At 35.5% G+C, this 20,740-nt stretch overlaps 1 protein-coding gene across 1 annotated transcript; it reads right to left on the minus strand.

The window, feature by feature from the left end:
• Positions 1-562: 562 nt before the first annotated feature.
• Positions 563-15,718, minus strand: TCTN3 (tectonic family member 3). The gene is made up of 14 exons (XM_015816260.1): positions 15,488-15,718; positions 15,215-15,341; positions 14,260-14,381; positions 12,911-13,041; positions 12,509-12,617; positions 10,902-11,020; positions 8,908-8,943; positions 8,457-8,531; positions 8,217-8,342; positions 7,498-7,593; positions 4,024-4,121; positions 3,500-3,665; positions 2,997-3,122; positions 563-1,920 (listed from the first exon to the last, which is right to left on the minus strand). Exons 1-14 carry the CDS (start codon positions 15,714-15,716, stop codon positions 1,690-1,692), a joined length of 1,791 nt encoding a protein of 596 aa, XP_015671746.1. The 5' UTR covers positions 15,717-15,718; the 3' UTR covers positions 563-1,689.
• Between the last annotated feature and the right edge of the window lie 5,022 nt (positions 15,719-20,740).

Genomic DNA, 20,740 nt, shown 5'->3' on the forward strand with positions numbered 1-20,740 from the left:
ACTTACAACCCTTCTGTTTTGAAAACTGAAGCCAGGCTTTTTGGCCAAGCACTATCTTATTGCATTCCAACTGGAAAGTCATAAATTGCTAACTCTCCTATTTGGACTCTGAAACTAATTTTTCATACAATGTCCTTATTTTAGAGTTGACAAGGTAGAAGGTCATTGTATTTGTCTACTATAGGATTAGAAAAGATTTTGAAATCTGGAGGTTTGAAAAGCATTCTCTTTCTAGCTGATCATCATGGCTATATTATGAACTTTTTCAAGCAGAAAAGCTGAATAATATGTATATGAGAATACACAATTAAAATACAAAAAAAGATTAAATCCAATTTTATTTGATCATATTTTTGTACATGCAACATGAAGTTCTTTTGCCCTAAATCTCTGAAATCTTTTCCAATTCATATTTTCTTTCATCAAAATAGGTTTGATATGGGGAGGTAATTCAGTATCTATTCTCCTACATATGCATGTTTTGATAAGACTAGTAACAGTTTAAAATGCTTATTTTATTCATTCCTCTTCTGAAATTAGCTCAAACCTATTTTTTTTNAATTGCTTGAGCAAATTCAAACTATAATTACTGAAAAAAGCATGCTAGAATTTTTAACCTATATGAAACTACAACGATCAATGATATAATTTGTCACATCCACTATGTAGCACCATTGCAAAGCGTATATTTACAAATATAGCTTTACACAACATTATGATTGATAATTAAAACATTAAAACATGAGAATGGAAAACTTCATAGGTTACAACACTCATTAAATTCCCAGTTCTTACCAATATATATTATATATTATTTTAATGAAATCATATTCATTAAATCTCTTCAATTTAAAGAGTGATTCTGGCATTAAGGCACTTATACAGTTTTTCATTATGGCTTTTCATGTTTTAGGTTCACTCTTTTAGGAAAGACTGGAACATCCTGTGAATGAAGAACTAGTATTCTAAACAGTCATAGCAACAAAGCATAAACATTGTTTAATAAAAGATTAGCTGTTATATAATACCTATGAAGCTAAGTATTAGAACAGTATTTGTGTTAATTACTGAATTGTAATTTATCAAATATCTCAATCATACTAACAGGAAAAAGGTATACTAAAAATTACAGGATTCTTCATACTTTTGATATAGTTCATCTTGAAAAAAGATACTAAGAGTCCATGATTAAGCAATTTTTGTCACTTGAAATCTGAAGATGCCTGGTTCAAAGCTAACACATCTTTGGGCAGAAAAAAGGCAAGGGGTTGCACAGAAGACAGAAATTCAAAAGTTTCAGAACTCAAAAAGTACCCGTCAGTATCACTTTGGACCCCCACTTTTACATTATCCAGGCTGATAGAAAGCCTGTCGCACACAGCGCATCCGTAAACAGAAACAGCAATCACTTATGGAACAATTGCTGTCAGGGCTAAACATTAAATTTTATGCATAGCATGCATATAATCAACTCATTATGGACTATTGACTTTACAATATGTCCACAGAACCATCCATGCAATCTTGAGACTGGTTGAAATACATCTTAATTATCTGACACATAGATGTTGCAGAACACCCTCCTTTAGGATTTTAGGAAGAAAATTAGCCATTCTCTTAAACACTCTATCACTCATCATGCAACCATTTTTGATTCCATGTTACATGAAATGTTATTCTTTTTCTGTATTAGAAGCTCACGAATATTCCATAAAGCATTAAAGACATCAGCAAAGTGTCCAATATGTTGCATGAACCATTCACAGCTTCATTCAATGCCATTTTAAAAGGGAAGAAGAAATCAAATGGAAGTTTGCTATAAATGTCAGGTTGACCATGTGGTGACTCTGGCCATTTGGTAACATCTGTGAAGGTAACTGTACTTGTCAAAGGCAACATGTTCATATATATACCCAGAGACTGAAAGAAAACAGAGTATGTAGCATTATTTAGCTGTTACCTTATATCCAGTGTTTTGAGGAAAGAATGTATGGAAAGGGATAGGAACAAAATGTGGGATAAAAAGTTTCCATTACTTATTGAACTAATTATAATTTAAGACTAGCGTTTATTCCTTTAGGCTTAAAAGGAATAGAACATTTAAGAGAACACCTGTGCCATTTGTTGAAGGATTTGGATATAAAAAGAAGCTTTGTGTCATGAATATTCTTCCTCTTGCCTAGACAGGATATTTTATAACAAAGGAATTGGTACAGAAAATGATAAATCTTTTTAGACTTATCATTACTTTCGTCATCACATAAGTAAAAATAGATGCATAAAGGAACTCCACAGAGTCTAGAGTTCATTTAGATTCTAGACTTTCTGACTTCTAAGGACTTTATATCTCCAAGGGCCTTTATATTGCTTCTCTCCTACGTCATTAAGTAGCAACAGAAAGCTTTTGCAGAACTATAACATTCTGCCAAAAGAACAGATTTTTGCAGAACTATAACATTCTGTCAAAAGAACAGATTCACTTAAATATTAAATGCTCTTTTAGTCTTCCATATTTTCCATATATAAGCTGTAGTAAGTCATGAATTCATACATACACATGCATTTTATCTCCTTTGATGAAATAATAAAGCATTCTTTGGTTTTAAAACTAGAATTCCCTGTTATGTCTGAATTTAGATAATCTGATTAGTGTAAATGCTTAATTTATGAACAAATCAAGATAATCCCTTAATTTAACTAGAACTTAATGTGAGAGAAAAAATGGTTACATATTCCAGCACATAAAGACACAAACCCAAATCTCCTTATGCTTTATGCACGAAGCTCTGAACTAGGTTTTGCATTAGCTCAAACTACCCAAATAAAATAAGAAAACAACCTTAAGATATTGAGTTCATACATGCTAAGCCATAATGCAATTTGTTTCATTTTGCTTAACATAATATGTGAATTCAGGTTATTTTTACTTATTCAACAGAGATTAAACAAATCATCATTTAGCATGACTTTTGAATTCAACATTATCTGAAACTAACCTTCAGAGGCCTGCAGAGGTAATAATATCGTGCACCCAACACTTGAGCTTGTGGATTAGATAAGAGGCCCACATTAGCCCATATCACCTGAATCTTCAGGGAAATAGGAATCATACAATGCCCATCCTAGAAAAAAAAAGGATACCAGAATTTAGGTAACAGGAACCCTAACACTTCCTGTTGATAATCATAAGTAAGATCAGAATTAATGCAACATTTACGTTCAATTAGAAAGCATAATTCACAGTACTATAAAGAGATACAGAATGTTCTGTCATCTCCATCTCTCCATTCATGGGAAGAACAAAACAATGTATAGCAGGCACATTGGGTCCAGGAGAAAAAAGTTCTTTCTGAGTACAAAGCTGCAAATATACAGTGACTGTAACAAATTATGTCTACCACATAGCCGAAAAAAATAAAACAGATTATGTTTTAGTACTTGTGACAAAACTTATATTAGGAAACTAAAGGCGGAGTTAGATGTCCTTTTCTCACATTACCTGCAACTTACACCTCTGGGTAAAAACTCTGGTCCATTGCTCTGGATGGCCTGGATCAGCATTGCCAGTTATGGCCAAATGCCCTGTGCTGAGTCCTCCTTCGAAGGCTTGGTAAAATAGCTCCTGCAAGTCACTACAACTTCTTTCCTCAGGTTTGAAGGGTATTCTGTGAAAGATCAAGCTGCTATGTGTCACAAATATGAAATATAGAAAAAGATAGTAAAAGATAGTAAACAGAATAAAAATTACAGAGAGGGAAAGAGCTGCATGGGAAAACTATATAAGTTATAAAGAAAGGACAACACAAAGATCCAGCCCTTTTAGAACTGGAATCTCAGAAAATAATTGTCCGGAATCCTTTGTGGAAATATCTATACACTACTCCTTCAATGTTCAATAAACATGTAGTATGTGATAGAGACAACATTTAGCAAAATTCTTCACTTCATCTGCCAAAACAGATACAATACATCTGAAATCTGAATTAGAAGAAAAAAAATGTAAGAAGCTATATAAAATGTTACCTGAACTGGCAGCCCATTCTTACATTCTCCCCAAATTGTACTGTAAATCTCTCAGCTGCTGAGCACTGGCCATTAGCTTGGTTTTGTAAAATGGTTACCTGAGGAAAGGGAGTGATATGAAACTAAATGAGAATATAGTGGAGCCACAAAAACAAATTATAGACTGATACTGGTACCACATAAAACTTTTATCTATTATTTGTAAAACCATGGCATGAACAGATTTTGAATAGTAAAACAGGCTGCTTAAGCTTTAAAAAATGAATTCAATGCCTTGCTAGTTTAGGTCAAGCAGTAAACTTCTTCCTTGTGAAGATTTCATTATTCTTCTGGCAAATCCACATTTAGAAAAGTTTTACAGTAATATTTGTATTGCACTACAGTGTGTTCTCCTATGAAGCTACTATGTGTATTTTGCATGTATTTTTATTCTAACTGAAATGTCAAATTATTGCTAATTGATCAATCAGTATATGATTTCCCTCATTCCAGTCCCCAAGATTACAACACTGCCAACTGAGAATATTTCAAGTGAATCCCATTTCTAAACATTTATACCACTATAAATTCAGATCTTTAAATGTCACAATCTGTTGACTTCCTGTGATAAATAACTTGGATACATCTCTGGAAAACGATATATATACAGATATATCAAATACACATTTCGTATACTATCATAAAATTAAGATAAGATAACCTTTTATTGTCATTTTTATACCGTGGGCACAACGGCATACATCAAAAATGAAATTTAGTTGCCCGCTCTCAAAGTGAAACACATACATGACACACACCTAAATATACTATGAACAACATATGTATAGACCCACATCCCTACATATACGTAGCAAATAAATATTAAATATTGTCCATTTTGAATATATAACGGAAGGAGGAAGCTTGAGAGTTTGCAAGGTTAATGCTGTATGGAATGAAACTCTGGCTGAATCTGGATGTTTTGCTTCGGATACCACGAAGCCTCCTCCCAGAAGATAACAAGGAAAACAGGTTGTGAAGAGGATGTGTAGTGTCCCAGATAATCTTACGGACCCTGCTCAAGCAGCGCTTGAGTAAACACATCCTACATTCCTACTTCCCTCTTGATTTAATAATAGAGATACACAATTTCTTATTGATGTGTTTTAAAAGTTTTTAAAAATTGTGAAATAGATATCAAAGAATCAAAAACCAAAGATATAGAACTCCCCCACCCTGGAAAAAAGAAAGGAATGGAAAGAAAAACAAAAAAAGTATGGGACTGCACTCATAGACTTTGCTATTATCTAAAACTAAATAAATGACAGGTAGGTAATACTGCACTCTTACTAACGGTTGTGGGTAAAAAGGGGATATAGTTTCTTAACTTGGTTCCAAAAAGTGTTATTTGCATATAAGTGTGTGTTAATTTCAAGAACTGTTGGAACAGGAAACTTCTCTGTATTATGCTCTTGAATAATAAAAGCTTTCCAATGGACAATCATCTAAAGCTTATACCCATACATCCACTGGCAAACATAACTTAATATAGAACAAAAAAACATACATGTTGCTGGATCCCATTATATAAAGCTCTTAGTGGTGCTCCTGTGATATAGCCAGGATTTCCACTTCTTCGTTTGGTCAAAGAAGGTCTTCTGCTCTGTAAGAAACAGGAAAATGGCAGGAAAAAAGGGGTAGGGAGAGAATGTTATATTTAGTATGGCAAGGAAATGGGCCTGGCCTTTCTCAGGTCAGGATCATGTATGTCCACATTTCTGTTAACTAGTACTTCTTTAAAAATGTGCAGCAGGTGGCAGTGTCTGATTGACCTTCTTATTACTCAGGACACTATTGTGGCAAGAACATTGCCTGTAGCTGTGTCTGTAAAGATGCTATTAGTAAAGAAGACTTTTTTTAAAGTAAAAAACTGAAATACCACACAAAAGTGGATTGCAAGGCAGCTCAGAAATTATCAGAGAAGTTAATCAACCAAATTGATATGAAATTGAAATTGTTCTGAAATTGATATGGAACCATGCCTACAAGCTTGCTTGGTGCTATAGCTCATTTATCTTATTNGATCCTTCTGTATCTTAAGCCTGTCTTCTGGAGTGTTGGCTATTCCTGCCAGCTTGGTGTCGTCTGCAAATTTGATGAGTTCCCCATCTATCCCCTCATCCAAATCGTTGATGAAGATGTTGAAGAGCACTGGGCCCAGAACAGAGCCTTGGGGCACCCCACTACACACTTCCCTCCATGTAGATGTGGTTCCATTGAACCACATCTGGAGTTTTACAGTAATATTTGTATTGCACTACAGTGTGTTCTCCTATGAAGCTACTATGTGTATTTTGCATGTATTTTTATTCTAAATGAAATGTCAAATTATTGCTAATTGATCAATCAGTGTATGATTTCCCTCATTCCAGTCCCCATGATTACAAAACTGCCAACTGAGAATATTTCAAGTGAATCCCATTTCTAAACATTTATACCCCTATAAATTCAGGTCTTTAAATGTCACAATCTGTTGACTTCCTGTGATAAATAACTTGGATACATCTCTGGAAAACGATATATATACAGATATATCAAATACACATTTCGTATACTATCATAAAATTAAGATAAGATAAGATAACCTTTTATTGTCATTTTTATACCGTGGGCACAACGGCACACATCAAAAATGAAATTTAGTTGCCCGCTCTCAAAGTGAAACACATACATGACACACACCTAAATATACTATGAACAACATATGTATAGACCCACTTCCCTACATATACGTAGCAAATAAATATTAAATATTGTCCATCTTGAATATATAATGGAAGGAGGAAGCTTGAGAGTTTGCAAGGTTAATGCTGTATGGAATGAAACTCTGGCTGAATCTGGATGTTCTGCTTCGGATACCACGAAGCCTCCTCCCAGAAGATAACAAGGAAAACAGGTCGTGAAGAGGATGTGTAGTGTCCCAGATAATCTTATGGACCCTGCTCAAGCAGCACTTGAGTAAACACATCCTACATTCCTACTTCCCTCTTGATTTAATAATAGAGATACACAATTTCTTATTGATGTGTTTTAAAAGTTTTTAAAAATTGTGAAATAGATATCAAAGAATCAAAAACCAAAGATATAGAACTCCCCCACCCTGGAAAAAAGAAAGGAATGGAAAGAAAAACAAAAAAAGTATGGGACTGCACTCATAGACTTTGCTATTATCTAAAACTAAATAAATAAATGACAGGTAGGTAATACTGCACTCTTACTAACGGTTGTGGGTAAAAAGGGGATATAGTTTCTTAACTTGGTTCCAAAAAGTGTTATTTGCATATAACTGTGTGTTAATTTCAAGAACTGTTGGAACAGGAAACTTCTCTGTATTATGCTCTTGAATAATAAAAGCTTTCCAATGGACAATCATCTAAAGCTTATACCCATACATCCACCGGCAAACATAACTTAATATAGAACAAAAAAACATACATGTTGCTGGATCCCATTATATAAAGCTCTTAGTGGTGCTCCTGTGATATAGCCAGGATTTCCACTTCTTCGTTTGGTCAAAGAAGGTCTTCTGCTCTGTAAGAAACAGGAAAATGGCAGGAAAAAAGGGGTAGGGAGAGAATGTTATATTTAGTATGGCAAGGAAATGGGCCTGGCCTTTCTCAGGTCAGGATCATGTATGTCCACATTTCTGTTATCTAGTACTTCTTTAAAAATGTGCAGCAGGTGGCAGTGTCTGATTGACCTTCTTATTACTCAGGACACTATTGTGGAGTCCTGTACCAGGAAAATTGAGTAAACTGGAAAATTGAGAAATATCTTGGAAAAATGCAATAGCAAACTACTTTCCTACTGTGGCAAGAACATTGCCTGTAGCTGGCAGACATTTCTACGATAATCATTTCTTCTGAAAAAAATTTCATTTTTTGACTTTATGGTGTGTTTTCACCTAACGTTCCGTCGAGTCTTTAATAGTCTCTTCAATTAGTTGGTTTAACTATACTTTAACTTTAACAAGACTTTAACTATACCTTGGTACGGATGTTCGAACGAACCACGATATCGAGTAAATAGAATAATATATAGCATTAAAACTGTCGAGATGCACAACAAACACCAATCCAGAAACTCTTGCCATTGGGTTGAGTAGAAAGTTTAGTTGTATACTTTGGCCCCAATCTGAAGATATAAATACTAACCCCAAAATGCAGAGAAAAACTTTGTTGTAATGTGACTCCTGCATTTCCTGATATATTGGTCAACTTGAACTGAACGTAAACCTTTTGGATTCCATGGATCCCATTAAACTCCATCTCATAATTCACCTAGAAGTATATCAAACAGATCAGTAAAAAACAAGATATGCTCATGGATAAGCTTTAGCTTATTTCCCCCCTTTTCTATTATAGAAAAGAACAATTGTTGATGTAGCTAAATACCTCAGAAACAACATTGTGGCATGTATTACCATTCAGCCCAGGAGCTGCGGGCTCCGAATGTGGGATAATGTGGACCTGGCAATGACCAAAACATATACTCAATTTTTTTAAAAAAATCACCTCACATGATTCAATTATAAACATTAAAATCATAACATTTTGTAATTTCTAAAATTACTAAATCTCTAAAATGTTAAGATTTCTAAAATTACTCCACATAATTTTGCACAATAACTCCCTTATTTGATTACTTTCTGAACGATTGAACCCTTTGATCCCAATGAATGGCCAATATAAGTAATCCAATATCATTCCAAACTTAATTTCTTAAATATAGCTAGAGCTGCACTTCATTTGTCAGTCCATATTAGTCCAAATAATTCCATGTTATTTCAAGATACGATTTACTTAAATTAGAAATGGAAAGATGGAAATAGTCATTATAATTTACCTTGAAGAGCTGGAAATCACTAAAATTGACTGGGACCTGAAAAAGAAAACAAAACCCAAACCATAGATGCCTCATTTTGCCATAAATCCATACAGTTCATAAATCTGGTCTTCTTTACAGCCTAATTGTCTGCATAATCTCATTCTCTCAGTAGGAATGGAGGATTGTTTAGGAATACAGGTAGTCCTTGACTTATGACCACAACTGAGCCCCAAGCTTCCGCTGCTAAGCAATATAGTTAAGTGAATCACTGCAGCTGTTAAATGAATCATGTGGTTGTTAAGTGAATCTGGCTTCCCCTTTGTCAGAAACTCACAAAAAGTGATCACACGACTCCGGGATAGTGCCATCATCATAAATACATGCCAGTTGCCAAGCATTCAAATTTTGATCATGTGGCCACAGGGATGCTGCAAAGGTCATAAGTGTGAAAAATGGTCATATGTCAGTGCTGTTGTAACTTTGAATGATCATTAAAACAAATGGTTGTAAAGGACTACCTGTAGCCATTTTTTTCTGTGAGGGTATAGATCTAACAATATTCCAGTTCCCAGAACTTGCCACAAGTGATCTTTGAGGATCAGGTTAGTCTGTGATAAGCCATGCACAAACGATTAATTCTAAATAGAAGTTTCACTACAGGAGCTTTGTACTTGTCTTCTACTTGCATAAAATAATTAATAATTAATATCCATGTTTAGGAAGTAAAAAGATGAAATTTATTTTGAGAGTAATAACATTTGGTTTTTCTTTATTAAAACCTAACAATTCCAAGAAAGTAAAATGAGAAATTATGGTTAAAATAACAATACATTTTGATCCTACACACTAGTATCTAAGTTCTAAGTCTCCTATTTATATATAATCTTACCCACTAAAAATATACCTGTGGAGAAAGGGCTTAGACTGATGTGACATTCTTGATGTTAGGCCTATGTGTGTTTCCATTTTTTTTAATTTTTTATTGTATTTATGTATTTTTCCCTGGTCTGAACACAAATATAAAATATAAAACATTTTCCAAAGATTTAACCATAAACCTACTTCAGGGGGCCTGCCCACAATGTTTTCATAGGACTTCACCCATAGAGCACCTGCTTTAAGCTGTTAATACAGATATCTCCCTAGATGCTCCTGATTTTAACAAGATAAATAATTATCTTTAGAGAAGTCCCATGTCTAAATCGGGACTCTTCCCTTATTTGTTATCACAGAACTTCACAGGTGCTTTTGATAATACAAACATTTGTTGCAACTAATTATATTACCTCTTTTTCTACAATGCTAGCATTTCATATTAGTTGTCTTTTACAATAATAGCGTCACATTTCTATAGGACTTGAATTACTGCCAGTAACAGGCCAATAGATAATATATTTCCCAAAATTTCTAATTTTCTACAGAAGAAAGTAGTCACTAAATTCACCTCCTCCTTCTCTTTCTTTGCTGTTTAAAAAGTATATAGGCTTACTTTTACTAATAAGCAAGGCTTTTTTTTGTCATAGAACGCCCAGAACAGAGTTCCGGCACCTTTTTTAGATGGAACCTTGCAAGATAGGCAAGGCGGGTTGTATGACATGTGTGAGTTCCGGCACCTTTTTTTTTTTTTTTTTTTTTTTACAAAAAAAGCACTGCTAATAAGTATGCATAAGAGTCCACTGAAGTTGGGAGCTAATAATTTTAAATGAATAAATAAAATAATAACCACTTGGACATCATCGGCACTGATAAATTCACCAATCAATTGCAAAAGGCAGCTTTACTTGGAAAAGCTTACATCCTGCAATGTGAGATGAACCATAGTAATAATAATAATGATACCTCTAACAACATAAAATATGTTGCCTATCCCAGATTCTTGGGAAGGACTCGAGAGGTGGATACAAATGCCAAATCCAGTCTAAACATCTGGCTGACTGTGCAACGAACCGTAATAAACAAGATTACACCTCAATAGCAGAATAATAGGCTTAGCGGTAGGTCAGATTTTACACCTGTAATACACTGAAGTTACGATAATATGAAGCTGCATCCAATGCAGGATCAGAGGTACAACTTCTCATCAGGTCTGTAAAGATCCTAATACAGCTGGTAGTTTTACTTTCCAGGAAACCTAAGAAATGAACATACTGTAAGAGGTAAAGAAAGACAGACACACAGGAAATGTTGACGTAAGAGTTCAAAAATGCAGTTAACATTTTTTAATATGTATATATGTATATACTATATATATGTACTGTGTGTGTGTGGAGATGCTTTAAAACAGAGTTATAAACAGCCAAATTCCAGAATCTTATTTTTTGACAATGTCACCTTAATAGTACATCTTTCATAAGTTTCAGACTGAGCTTTCTACTTCAAAGGCTCTGACTACTTTGTCATCTGATAGAATATCACAACAATAAAAAGAGGACCATCAAAACTTTTAAAGATCTAGCTTCAGAATCTGTATACCAGACTGCACATTTTATTGGAGAAGCCTCTGCCTGACTAAGCTTTTATTTTTCTTCCAGAATCTGAGATTCCATCTGGAATTGTTTTTTTTTTTTTTTTTGGTAATTGAGCTGTATTTCTATGTAAGACTACTTAGAAACCATGTTGCTCCTTGTCTCTCTCCTAAAATGACAATCAGTAATACTCAAGAATGACAATTAATAATGTCCTAGAGCAGAGGTCCCCAACCTTTTGGCACCAGGGACCGGTTACGTGGAGAGGTTTTTCCGCGGACTGGAGGGGACATGGTTTTGTGTACTGCCTGCATCCCGTGGATGGGGCTTTACTTGTTTGTGCGGCCTGGTTGCTGGCATGCCACAGCCTGGAAACGGTCCAGAGACCAGGGGTTGGGGACCCCTGCCCTAGAGAGACTTTGAAAGTTGACTCAGAAATTTTGCTCTGACTAACATTTAATTTTCCAACCTATCAGTACAGTGCTGGCAATATAGCATTTCTTTCCAAAAATGTTAGGCTGTATCTCAGTGTTACATGAACCTAGCCATGGGCTCACAATTAAGATTAGTATGTTCCATCTACCACGTCTTCTCATAAATTTGCTCACCCTCCATTTACCAGGAATCAAATATTTTTGCTATCAATTGTGTAATGTTTAAAGCACTACAGTATATGGTGGCTTTTAGAAAAAATATAGGAAGTCCTCACTTAACGATGTTTAATGACAGTAATTGAGTCTGGCAACATTGTCACTAAGTGACAGTGTCATAAAGCATCATGTCACATGACCATTCCAACTTACACTGATAAACTGGCAGTTGTGGCAGTTTTGGTGTGATCATTAACTGCAGTTGTTAAGCATGATATCTGATGCATAAACATGATTACCTCCTGCCACCTTCCCCTCTGACTGTGCTTGTCAGAAGCTGGCAGTGAAGGTCACAAATAGTAATCACATGACAGCAGAGTGCTGCAATTATAATAATTGCAAACTGGATGCTAAGAGGACCATTTATTAAATCTTGTTCAGTGTCAATATAACTTTGAACAATAGCTAAATGAGTAATCACTTATCAAGGACTACTAATGAATTATCAAATCCAATAAACTTTGTGAACCGTTGTTAGATTTTTGCTAAAATCTCAATGCTCACCAGCAGGATTCTCATCAGTGCAAATCTGACTGGTTCCAATGCCCACAGGTTGCTTAAGCACACTTAGTGTAGATGATGCAGCATAATAAATCTGAATTGGATCCCCCATCTGAAATGGAAACAGAAGAGGTAAAAAAGCCTAATTCCTAAAATAGCCCATACAGAAAAAGAACTTAAGCATCAACTTGATTTTTTTTAAAAAGTCAACATTTTTCATCTATTTCACATGATTGAATGTTTAACTAATCTTACATTGCAAGCTACTAGGCAAGTCTTACCTTGTTGAGATAAGGAAGAAGGCTAAAATTACAAACATCTAAATCTGGTCTACTTCACATTTTCTTCACATTTTCTCACTACTAAAAAATCTTAAAAAAATAAAATAGCCAAGAACCAACTCACTTGATAAAAGGCAGATGAAGAAGACCAAACTTGTTCTGGAAGGATGAAAGATGACTTTCCATATTGTGCTGAAAGTATTGGAAAATTTACTTTTGTCACCATCTGTGGCACTTGTAAATAGTTCAGTGTGGCTAAAAATAAAATATGGGAAGAGGAAGCACAACAGTAACATCATAGTGTTAAAATGGCATCCCATATTGCAAATGTAATAAATGTTATTCCCTCTTTATCTTTTTTTAATCTGGGCTATAAGACCTAGTACTTTTTGAAAGTTCTTTCCTGGTTTTTGTCAGAGAGCTTGTATACACCTATTCTGTTACTTTAGTTGTCCATCTCACTGGTTTAGATCAGAAACATTTGTGCATCTATGAAAGATATTTGGGGACTAAGGTTTAAAAAAATTGCATTTTTCAAATCAAAGATCACTTGCCCTTTAATACAAATCTAGATAGTAACGAATTTAGGGTCATGTAACAGACAAATTGGCCTTACTGTATTTATGTGGCTCAGAGTCAAGTCACTTTAGTACCAGGATATAATTGGATATGAATTTCTGAAGCTAAGTAGTGATATTAACACCTTTCGGTATTTTTTGTCTACAGTTCCCTTAAGCTCCAGATAGCATTCCAAATGTTCTGTGATAAAGATAACAATTGTTAGAAACATTTAGAGTACCAGTTGTCTGTCCCTCAATAAAAAAAACAGGGTCTTTTTGTGTTGGCTGTCAAAAATTAAGTATTTTTGTAATTTTATAGATTTGATGTACACATTTTCCTAGGTGAGTTATTAATGAAATAGATATTGACAAAACTATTCCTGGAAAAAATAGGAATTATGTGTGTGTGTGTGTGTGTGTGTGTGTGTGTTAAGATTCACTTAACAACTGTGTTACTAGTTTAACAAATGTGGCAAGAAAAGTTGTAAAATGGAGCAAAACTGCACTTAATAAATTTCTCACTTAGCAATTTAAATTTTGGGTTCAACTGTGGTCGTAAGTTAAGGACTACATGTAGTATAATAATACACTATTCATACATTTAAATTAAGATGTTTTTCTAATACTGTGTTTATTTTTAAGAAAGAGGATAGAATTCTAAGAGTCAGACATTATTTCACTATCAGAAAAATAGAAAGGGAAAGTGCTTAGAAAAATTGATACCATAATGACAAATGAAAAATGCACCTATTTCACAAGGTTTCAAAATGAAACTACATAATCCACTACGTAGTCGTTTAATCTTCAGAAAATAAGCATTAATTATGATTTGTATTTCTATTTCTAAAATTAGATTCAGAGAATAGCTGCAATCAAAGAGTATAATTTGTTGTAGACAAAAGGCCAAACTTACAATCATTTAACTGTACACAGAAGAGTAATATACATCCATCAGGACCTGGAAGGATTTCAGTATGGAAGGGAGTATTATTTCGGAAAATCAGGGACTTTTCCAAGCACACCCGACTCACAGCTCTAGGGGAAAACACAAATACAGAAAACTATCTTAAATAACATTGTTTACACAAACTCAAATTAACAATATATACCAAATAATGGCTTTCAAAACATACAGCTAAATTCAAGAGTTAGTTTTTGGTACATAATAAAACTTAACATTAAAAGCAGTTAAAAAGCTGCATCTCCAATTCCAAAATTGTGCTTTTTTTACAATCACAAAAATATCCTTCCAATATATTTTCTAGATACAATTATTTATTTCAATTTAAGTACTGCCCAAATCTGAGCAGCTGACAATACACAATAGAAACAATACAGAACAAAATGGCATCCAGTCATTCTGTACAAAAACACACGTAATAAGATTTTCCATTCATATTAACCCTAGCCCTGAAAAAACAGCCAGTCCTTAAGATTTTAAAGAATGCCAACAGAATGGGAGACACATGGATTTCAGGGCAATTTCATTCTGGGAGGCAGATGCTGCCACACTTCCCGAGTCCCACTAGATAGTACTGTTTAATCAAAGGAATCCAGGGGGAGCTAATCCTGCTGGCACATTTTGGCCAAGTAGAAATCATGGGAAACAGGAGATCTCTCAAATAACCTGGTCTTATGCCAAGTACAGCTTTATAGGTGATGATCAGCACCTTTAATTGCTGCACTGGAAGCATGATCAGCACCTTTATGAGCTGCACTGGAAGCACCAGTGCAGCTCATAAAGCATAGGTGTCGCACAGATATTCTGAGGCATGCCCATCACTGTCGATGCCATTGCCTTCGGGACCAGTTGAGGCTTCCAGTCTGGATAGGATGTCTAGAAACCAAAATAAAATCTCCATATTCACCTGGTACTGCCTGGAAGGCAGAAAGAGAAGGGACACCCAGGGGCACCAAGGTTGCACTCCGAACCACAGTGTGAATCACAACAGCAATTGATGTCGCAGAAGCCTGGATGCAGATCACAGGGGCAGTCTGGGAAAACATTCGTGGGGGAAAGAAGCAGCATGAGCAAAGATTTTAAAAACAAAGCAAAAACAATAAAAACAAAAAAGTCGATAAAGGGGATAATTCGCTTCAAAGGAAAGAGGGATACATGCCAACACTTCTCCCCAACTCACCAGCACTGTCTTTTGTCTGCATGTGGGGAGTCTTGCTGGGGGAGGTCTTGCTGGGGGAGGTCCCGCTGGGGGAGGTCCCGGGGAGGGTCGTTTCGCTGGGGGGCGTCCCAGTGGGGGACGTTTCATCCGTGGAGTTTTCTGCTTTTAGAGTGACGTTGTCAGTCTCGGTCTTCGACCACAACTCCGACAGCAAGAGCAGCAATGGGAATAGAAGCCGCCACGCTGCCATAATAAAGGCATTTCTGCGTTGCTTAGAGACTGAGTCGCAAAGATATGACGTTCACCAGAAGGCGACACCCTTAGCGTCTTTTCATAAAACCTATAGAGCTAGAAAATTATAGAGTCCATGATAGAGATGGAAAAAGATCCGTGTGTTTTTGATGCCGCGCAGCTTTTATGGAAGTTGTGACTGAATAGCGTAACAGGTATCCTGAAAAAGACACAATTGTAACAAAGACACTGTCGTAATACAGGCCTGTAAAGAAACGGCAGATCAGAGATGGGATGGAGTTCGGTTTGTATGCTGAGCAGTAAAGCCTTAAATGAACCCTTTTTATTCTTTTTTCCTATTTTCCCCTCTTTTTTCTATCCTTAAAAGAGCCTCTCGTTTGATTGCCTCTCTTTCCAATATGGGTGGGGTTTTTTTTTTGCTTACAGGATGATTGAAAATTGCAAATGCAACATACCTGCATGCAGTAATGAGAGAATCAATAGCTTTAAATCTGAACCCAATCAAGAACTTCAATTATTTCAGTTATTTAGTTATTGAAATTATTATTTTTAGGTTATGACTTATACTACCCGAAATGCAAACCGACCTCTGCCCCATCTCTGACCAGCAGTTTTTATAGGGCACTATTTTACAATGGTGTCTTAGAATATTCTGCCAACTTTAACCAGCCTGTGATGCAGGCTGTATAAATATTGGAAGAGAAACACAAAATATTTAAAAATGCTTCTCACCCATAAGGTGAGGGAATTGAAATTAGGCTTGTTGTACCTTTTCTGAACAGCCAATTTTATTAAAAGAAATAAGCTTTAATGAGCTGCAACTCCCTTCATTTGAGAACTATATTTGTAGCATGTATTATGCTTTATTATCCCTCCAACTGAGCTTGACTCTGAAGATACTGGGATATAGTCAAGCAATTTTCAGGTAATAGCATGGCACTGGTTTCCCACTGCATTCTTCCAGAATGTTTCTTTGACTTCCCAGTCCATCCTACAGCTTTGTGTTTCCTGCTGCTCTTCCATTCAAGTACCAAGCAGACTCAGCCCTGCTTTACTTTCAAGACCAACTATGTTTACCAGATATCTGAATGGAGAAAGGAGGATGGACAGTTCAAAAGAAGGACAGATGGAGAGAAAAGGAGGACACACAGACTGTTTTGACCTTCTTGGCAATTGCGACAAAATTTACAGCAAATACTGCAAAAAATGTACTTAAGCCTACAGGTATGTGAAATTACTTTTTCTAGCATCAGAAAGACTGATTTTTCAATGGCAATATTTTTCCAACAAAATTTTATTTTCAAGAATACATATGATAGCAATAATATTGAATTGATGATGACATGTTTTTCAAATTTTACCATAGAAATGTAAGGCAAATCATGCAATCTATTGACTACAGGGATCATAGATTTGAAGTAGCTGGATTGAAGCCAATTGCTGGAATTAGGAAAAAAGTAAATAACATAAATCTAGTTTGTCAAGTCTGTTGATTGTTTGGAACGTGGCTCAAGATCCCAAAACAAACAAACTCAGTTGGAATTCCAGCAACAAAGTTTTATTGAAAAAGAAGCATTTGCAAAGGCTTGGTGAACTGAAACACATGTAGGAGTTCAGCCACACCCTAAAGAGCTGTTTGACGCATTTTTATATCCTACCCCCGACGCAGATTCCCCCTTCCCCTATCACACTCAACGCTCCTTGCCTAATCATCCGGTAAACTAACTCGGACTGCCTAAAACCACTGCCCCCTCCCCATGTTCCAGGAAGCCCCTTTGTGCACATCCTATCTATCACCGTCTAATTTTCTATCAACAAAGCTCAGTTCTTATAATTATCTCTATATTTGTTTGTGGTTATACCTTTGCTACCTTAAGCTCTAAACTTTATCCTCAGTTTTTTGTGTTTCCTCTACTTGCGGTTTCAGTTAGCTAGCAATTTCTGCTTTTCATATTTGAATGAAATTTACTTGTCAGAGTTTATGAGTTTCAGGTGGCTTCTTCTATCAACCTTTAGACTCATTAGAAATTTCTGATTAATAATCTATTCCTTTCATGATGGATAAGGAGAAGAAAGAAGCAGGCTATTTTCAAGATCACAATATATGAAATTTTGAATCATTACTGCTGTAAAAACAGTTCACATTTTTTAAAAAATACTCAGCTGGGACATATTTGATTTTAAGGCTGTGCCTACTGGACAGAGGACATGAGGGCAAAAAAGAGGACATACTCTTCTTTTACCAGACGTCTGATAACACTAAGCCCAGGTGAGTTTTGATCGGATGCACAAAAACAGTGTCTTCTCTGTGCCATAGAATTTGTTTTACAGAAGGGGAAGATGATTCCAAGCTACTACTTCATTTCAGAAATATTTGTATGCCAGAAATTAGTTATAATAAATAATGGAATATATTATTGTGCTATGTGCTATTGATTAGTATATAGTGTGATTGATTTTAATATTTTTTTGTTCCTATCCACTGTTATGATAATTAAGTGATGCTTAATTTATGTATTATAAGGATTTCATATCACTAGCAACCAGAGGTGTTATATAATTCTCCATCTCTCCTTAAATGATGATCATTGTACTTCATTCCCAGTTTTTGACACAATTTATAACTTTTAATTTCTTACATTTTTGTAGAGAAAATGTGTTAAAGGTAAAAGAATGGGAGAGCTGCCATGATGTCCTTTGATTATGCACATTAAGAGCTATCCATCTCGAAGCATTATTTGTCTAACAAATAAGCTAAAGGAAAACAAGTGGATGTTACAAATGGATGACATAGGCATCTCATAATTTTTTTGTGAATAACATAAGTACAACAGTCTCAAATGGAAGCATTTTCTATCTTCTAGACATAGGCCACAAAAATATAGAGTTGAATGGGACGTTTGTGGTTTTGTAATCCACCCTGCTGCCCAGATTAAGAATCTTCCAATCACTCCAGACAAGTCCAACCTTTATTTGAAACCCCAGTGCTGGAGCAACCACAACTTCTGGAGGCAACCTGTCCCACTGCTTAATAGCTCTCACAGTCAGGACATTTCTCTTTATAAAGTTTGGATCTCTCGCAGTAAAATTCTACCCATTGGTTCTTGTTCTTCCCTCAGGGACTATGAAAAATAAATCTATACTTTCTTCCCTTTCAAGAAGTATGGGAAGACTGCTATCATGTTTTCTTTTAGTCTTCTCTTCTTTAAGCTAAATATACCAGTTCCTTTAAGTCAGTGGTTCTCAATCTTTTTAATGCCGCGACCCCAACCGGTCGTAAGTCGAGGACTAAACCGGTCATAAGTCGAGGACTAAACCGGTCGTAAGTCGAGGACTAAACCAGTCGTAAGTCGAGGACTATCCAACCGGTCGTAAGTCAAGGACTTTCCCTGCCCGGGAGTGCCGCACATGCGTGGTTCCGTCCCCTGCGCCAGCCGAGACGTAGCTGGCAAGCGGCAGAGACGGAGCAGGCCGACCACCAGCTGGCCCAGCCCAAGGGAGGTAAGGCACCCGCCGGAAAAGGGGAAAAGGTGGACAAAAAAAATGGCGGACAGCCTTGCTTGGCGACCCCCATGAAATGGTCGATCGACCCCAAATGGGGTCCCGACCCACAGGTTGAGAACCACTGCTTTAAGTATTCTGCATAGATTTTAGTCTTCAAGTCTACCTTTGTTCTTCTATACATTCTTTCCAGTTTCTCAACATCCTTCTTCTATTGTGGCAACTAAAACTAAACACAGTATTCCAGGTGCAGAGTAACCAGTGCAGCATAGAATGGAACTATCAATTCCCATAATCTTGAAGTTAAAAATAATATTTGGGGTTGGGGGATTGGATATTAGGTAAATATAAATTTACAAAATGGAAGATAATTGGCTAGGTAGTTACATTTCTTATAAGAATAAAGGCCAGGCTATATCAAAGAAAGAGCTTATGAGACTCATAAGTAGAAAAAAAAAACAGTACAGAAAAGCAAACAATTTGCTTAAGAAGGTTTCAGATTATATACTATGTGGGAAAATATAGAATGAAAAGTTTGAATAAGACACAAAAAAAGATGGTTTCCAAAATAACAGAGAGTTTCCATGTGGACTGGATAAAACAATGGCACTCTATTGGAAAAAATCCAGAATATGACTCTTTTCACGCCTTCAACGTAACGGTTTGAAACTACATGAGTAGTTCGAAACGATCTTTCAAATTTATTTATCTAAAACATCTAGAACCCTCGGTAGTGTATGTTGTTTGTAAAAAACAACCGTAGAACGGAAATAAAAAGACTTTGAGTTTGGATTGGATCAATGGATCTAAAATTTAATCCTTTATACGACCCCAGCATGAATGAGTTGAGGTGTTGTTGTTTTTTAGAAACTGAACTCTATACATATTTTTGCTACACATCTGAGTCTTTAGATAAAAAGAACAAATAAATCTGGAAATAAGCTTTGGAAATTTTAGAGAGGATATTCAAGAAAAATATAATAATTCAGGAATGTTTTTCAGTATTGAAATTGATTTAATAAAAAATGTTTTTATCCAACCCATTTACTACTGTTTAAACCTCTGAAAAGCATTAAAACATAGCCATGAAACCGCTCAAACAATTGAGAAATATGAAGTTACAACATTCAAGAGTCACATGAGTTTACTTCTCCTTTTTAAGAGCTTCTGTTACACATTTAAAAATAGTGCTACAAGAAACCAGAATCAAGCTATCTTGGAGAAGAGTATGATAAATGTCATATTCAGAGCAGCTATGTTTTCTCAGGAATGTTCAGCAATAAAAGTTGTCCATAAAAATTCAGATCTTGAACATATTAATTCTGGATGAAAAAAAAATCATACCACTCCTTGACTGAAGCAAAGGTTTTTTTTTTGTGCTATACTAGTCATGCCCAATCAAACAGAAACTATCCTGTTTGAGTTCAATAGCCTCATACCCAATCCCAAATTTCTTGTATATAGGGAGTTCCTTCTTCTCTGATTCTTGTTTGTTAGTATCTATTCTCAGTTTTATAGAAC

The sequence above is a fragment of the Protobothrops mucrosquamatus genome, unplaced genomic scaffold (genome assembly GCF_001527695.2).
Source record: "Protobothrops mucrosquamatus isolate PMUCROS unplaced genomic scaffold, P.Mucros_1.0 scaffold419, whole genome shotgun sequence".
NCBI classification, from domain to species: Eukaryota; Metazoa; Chordata; class Lepidosauria; order Squamata; family Viperidae; genus Protobothrops; species Protobothrops mucrosquamatus.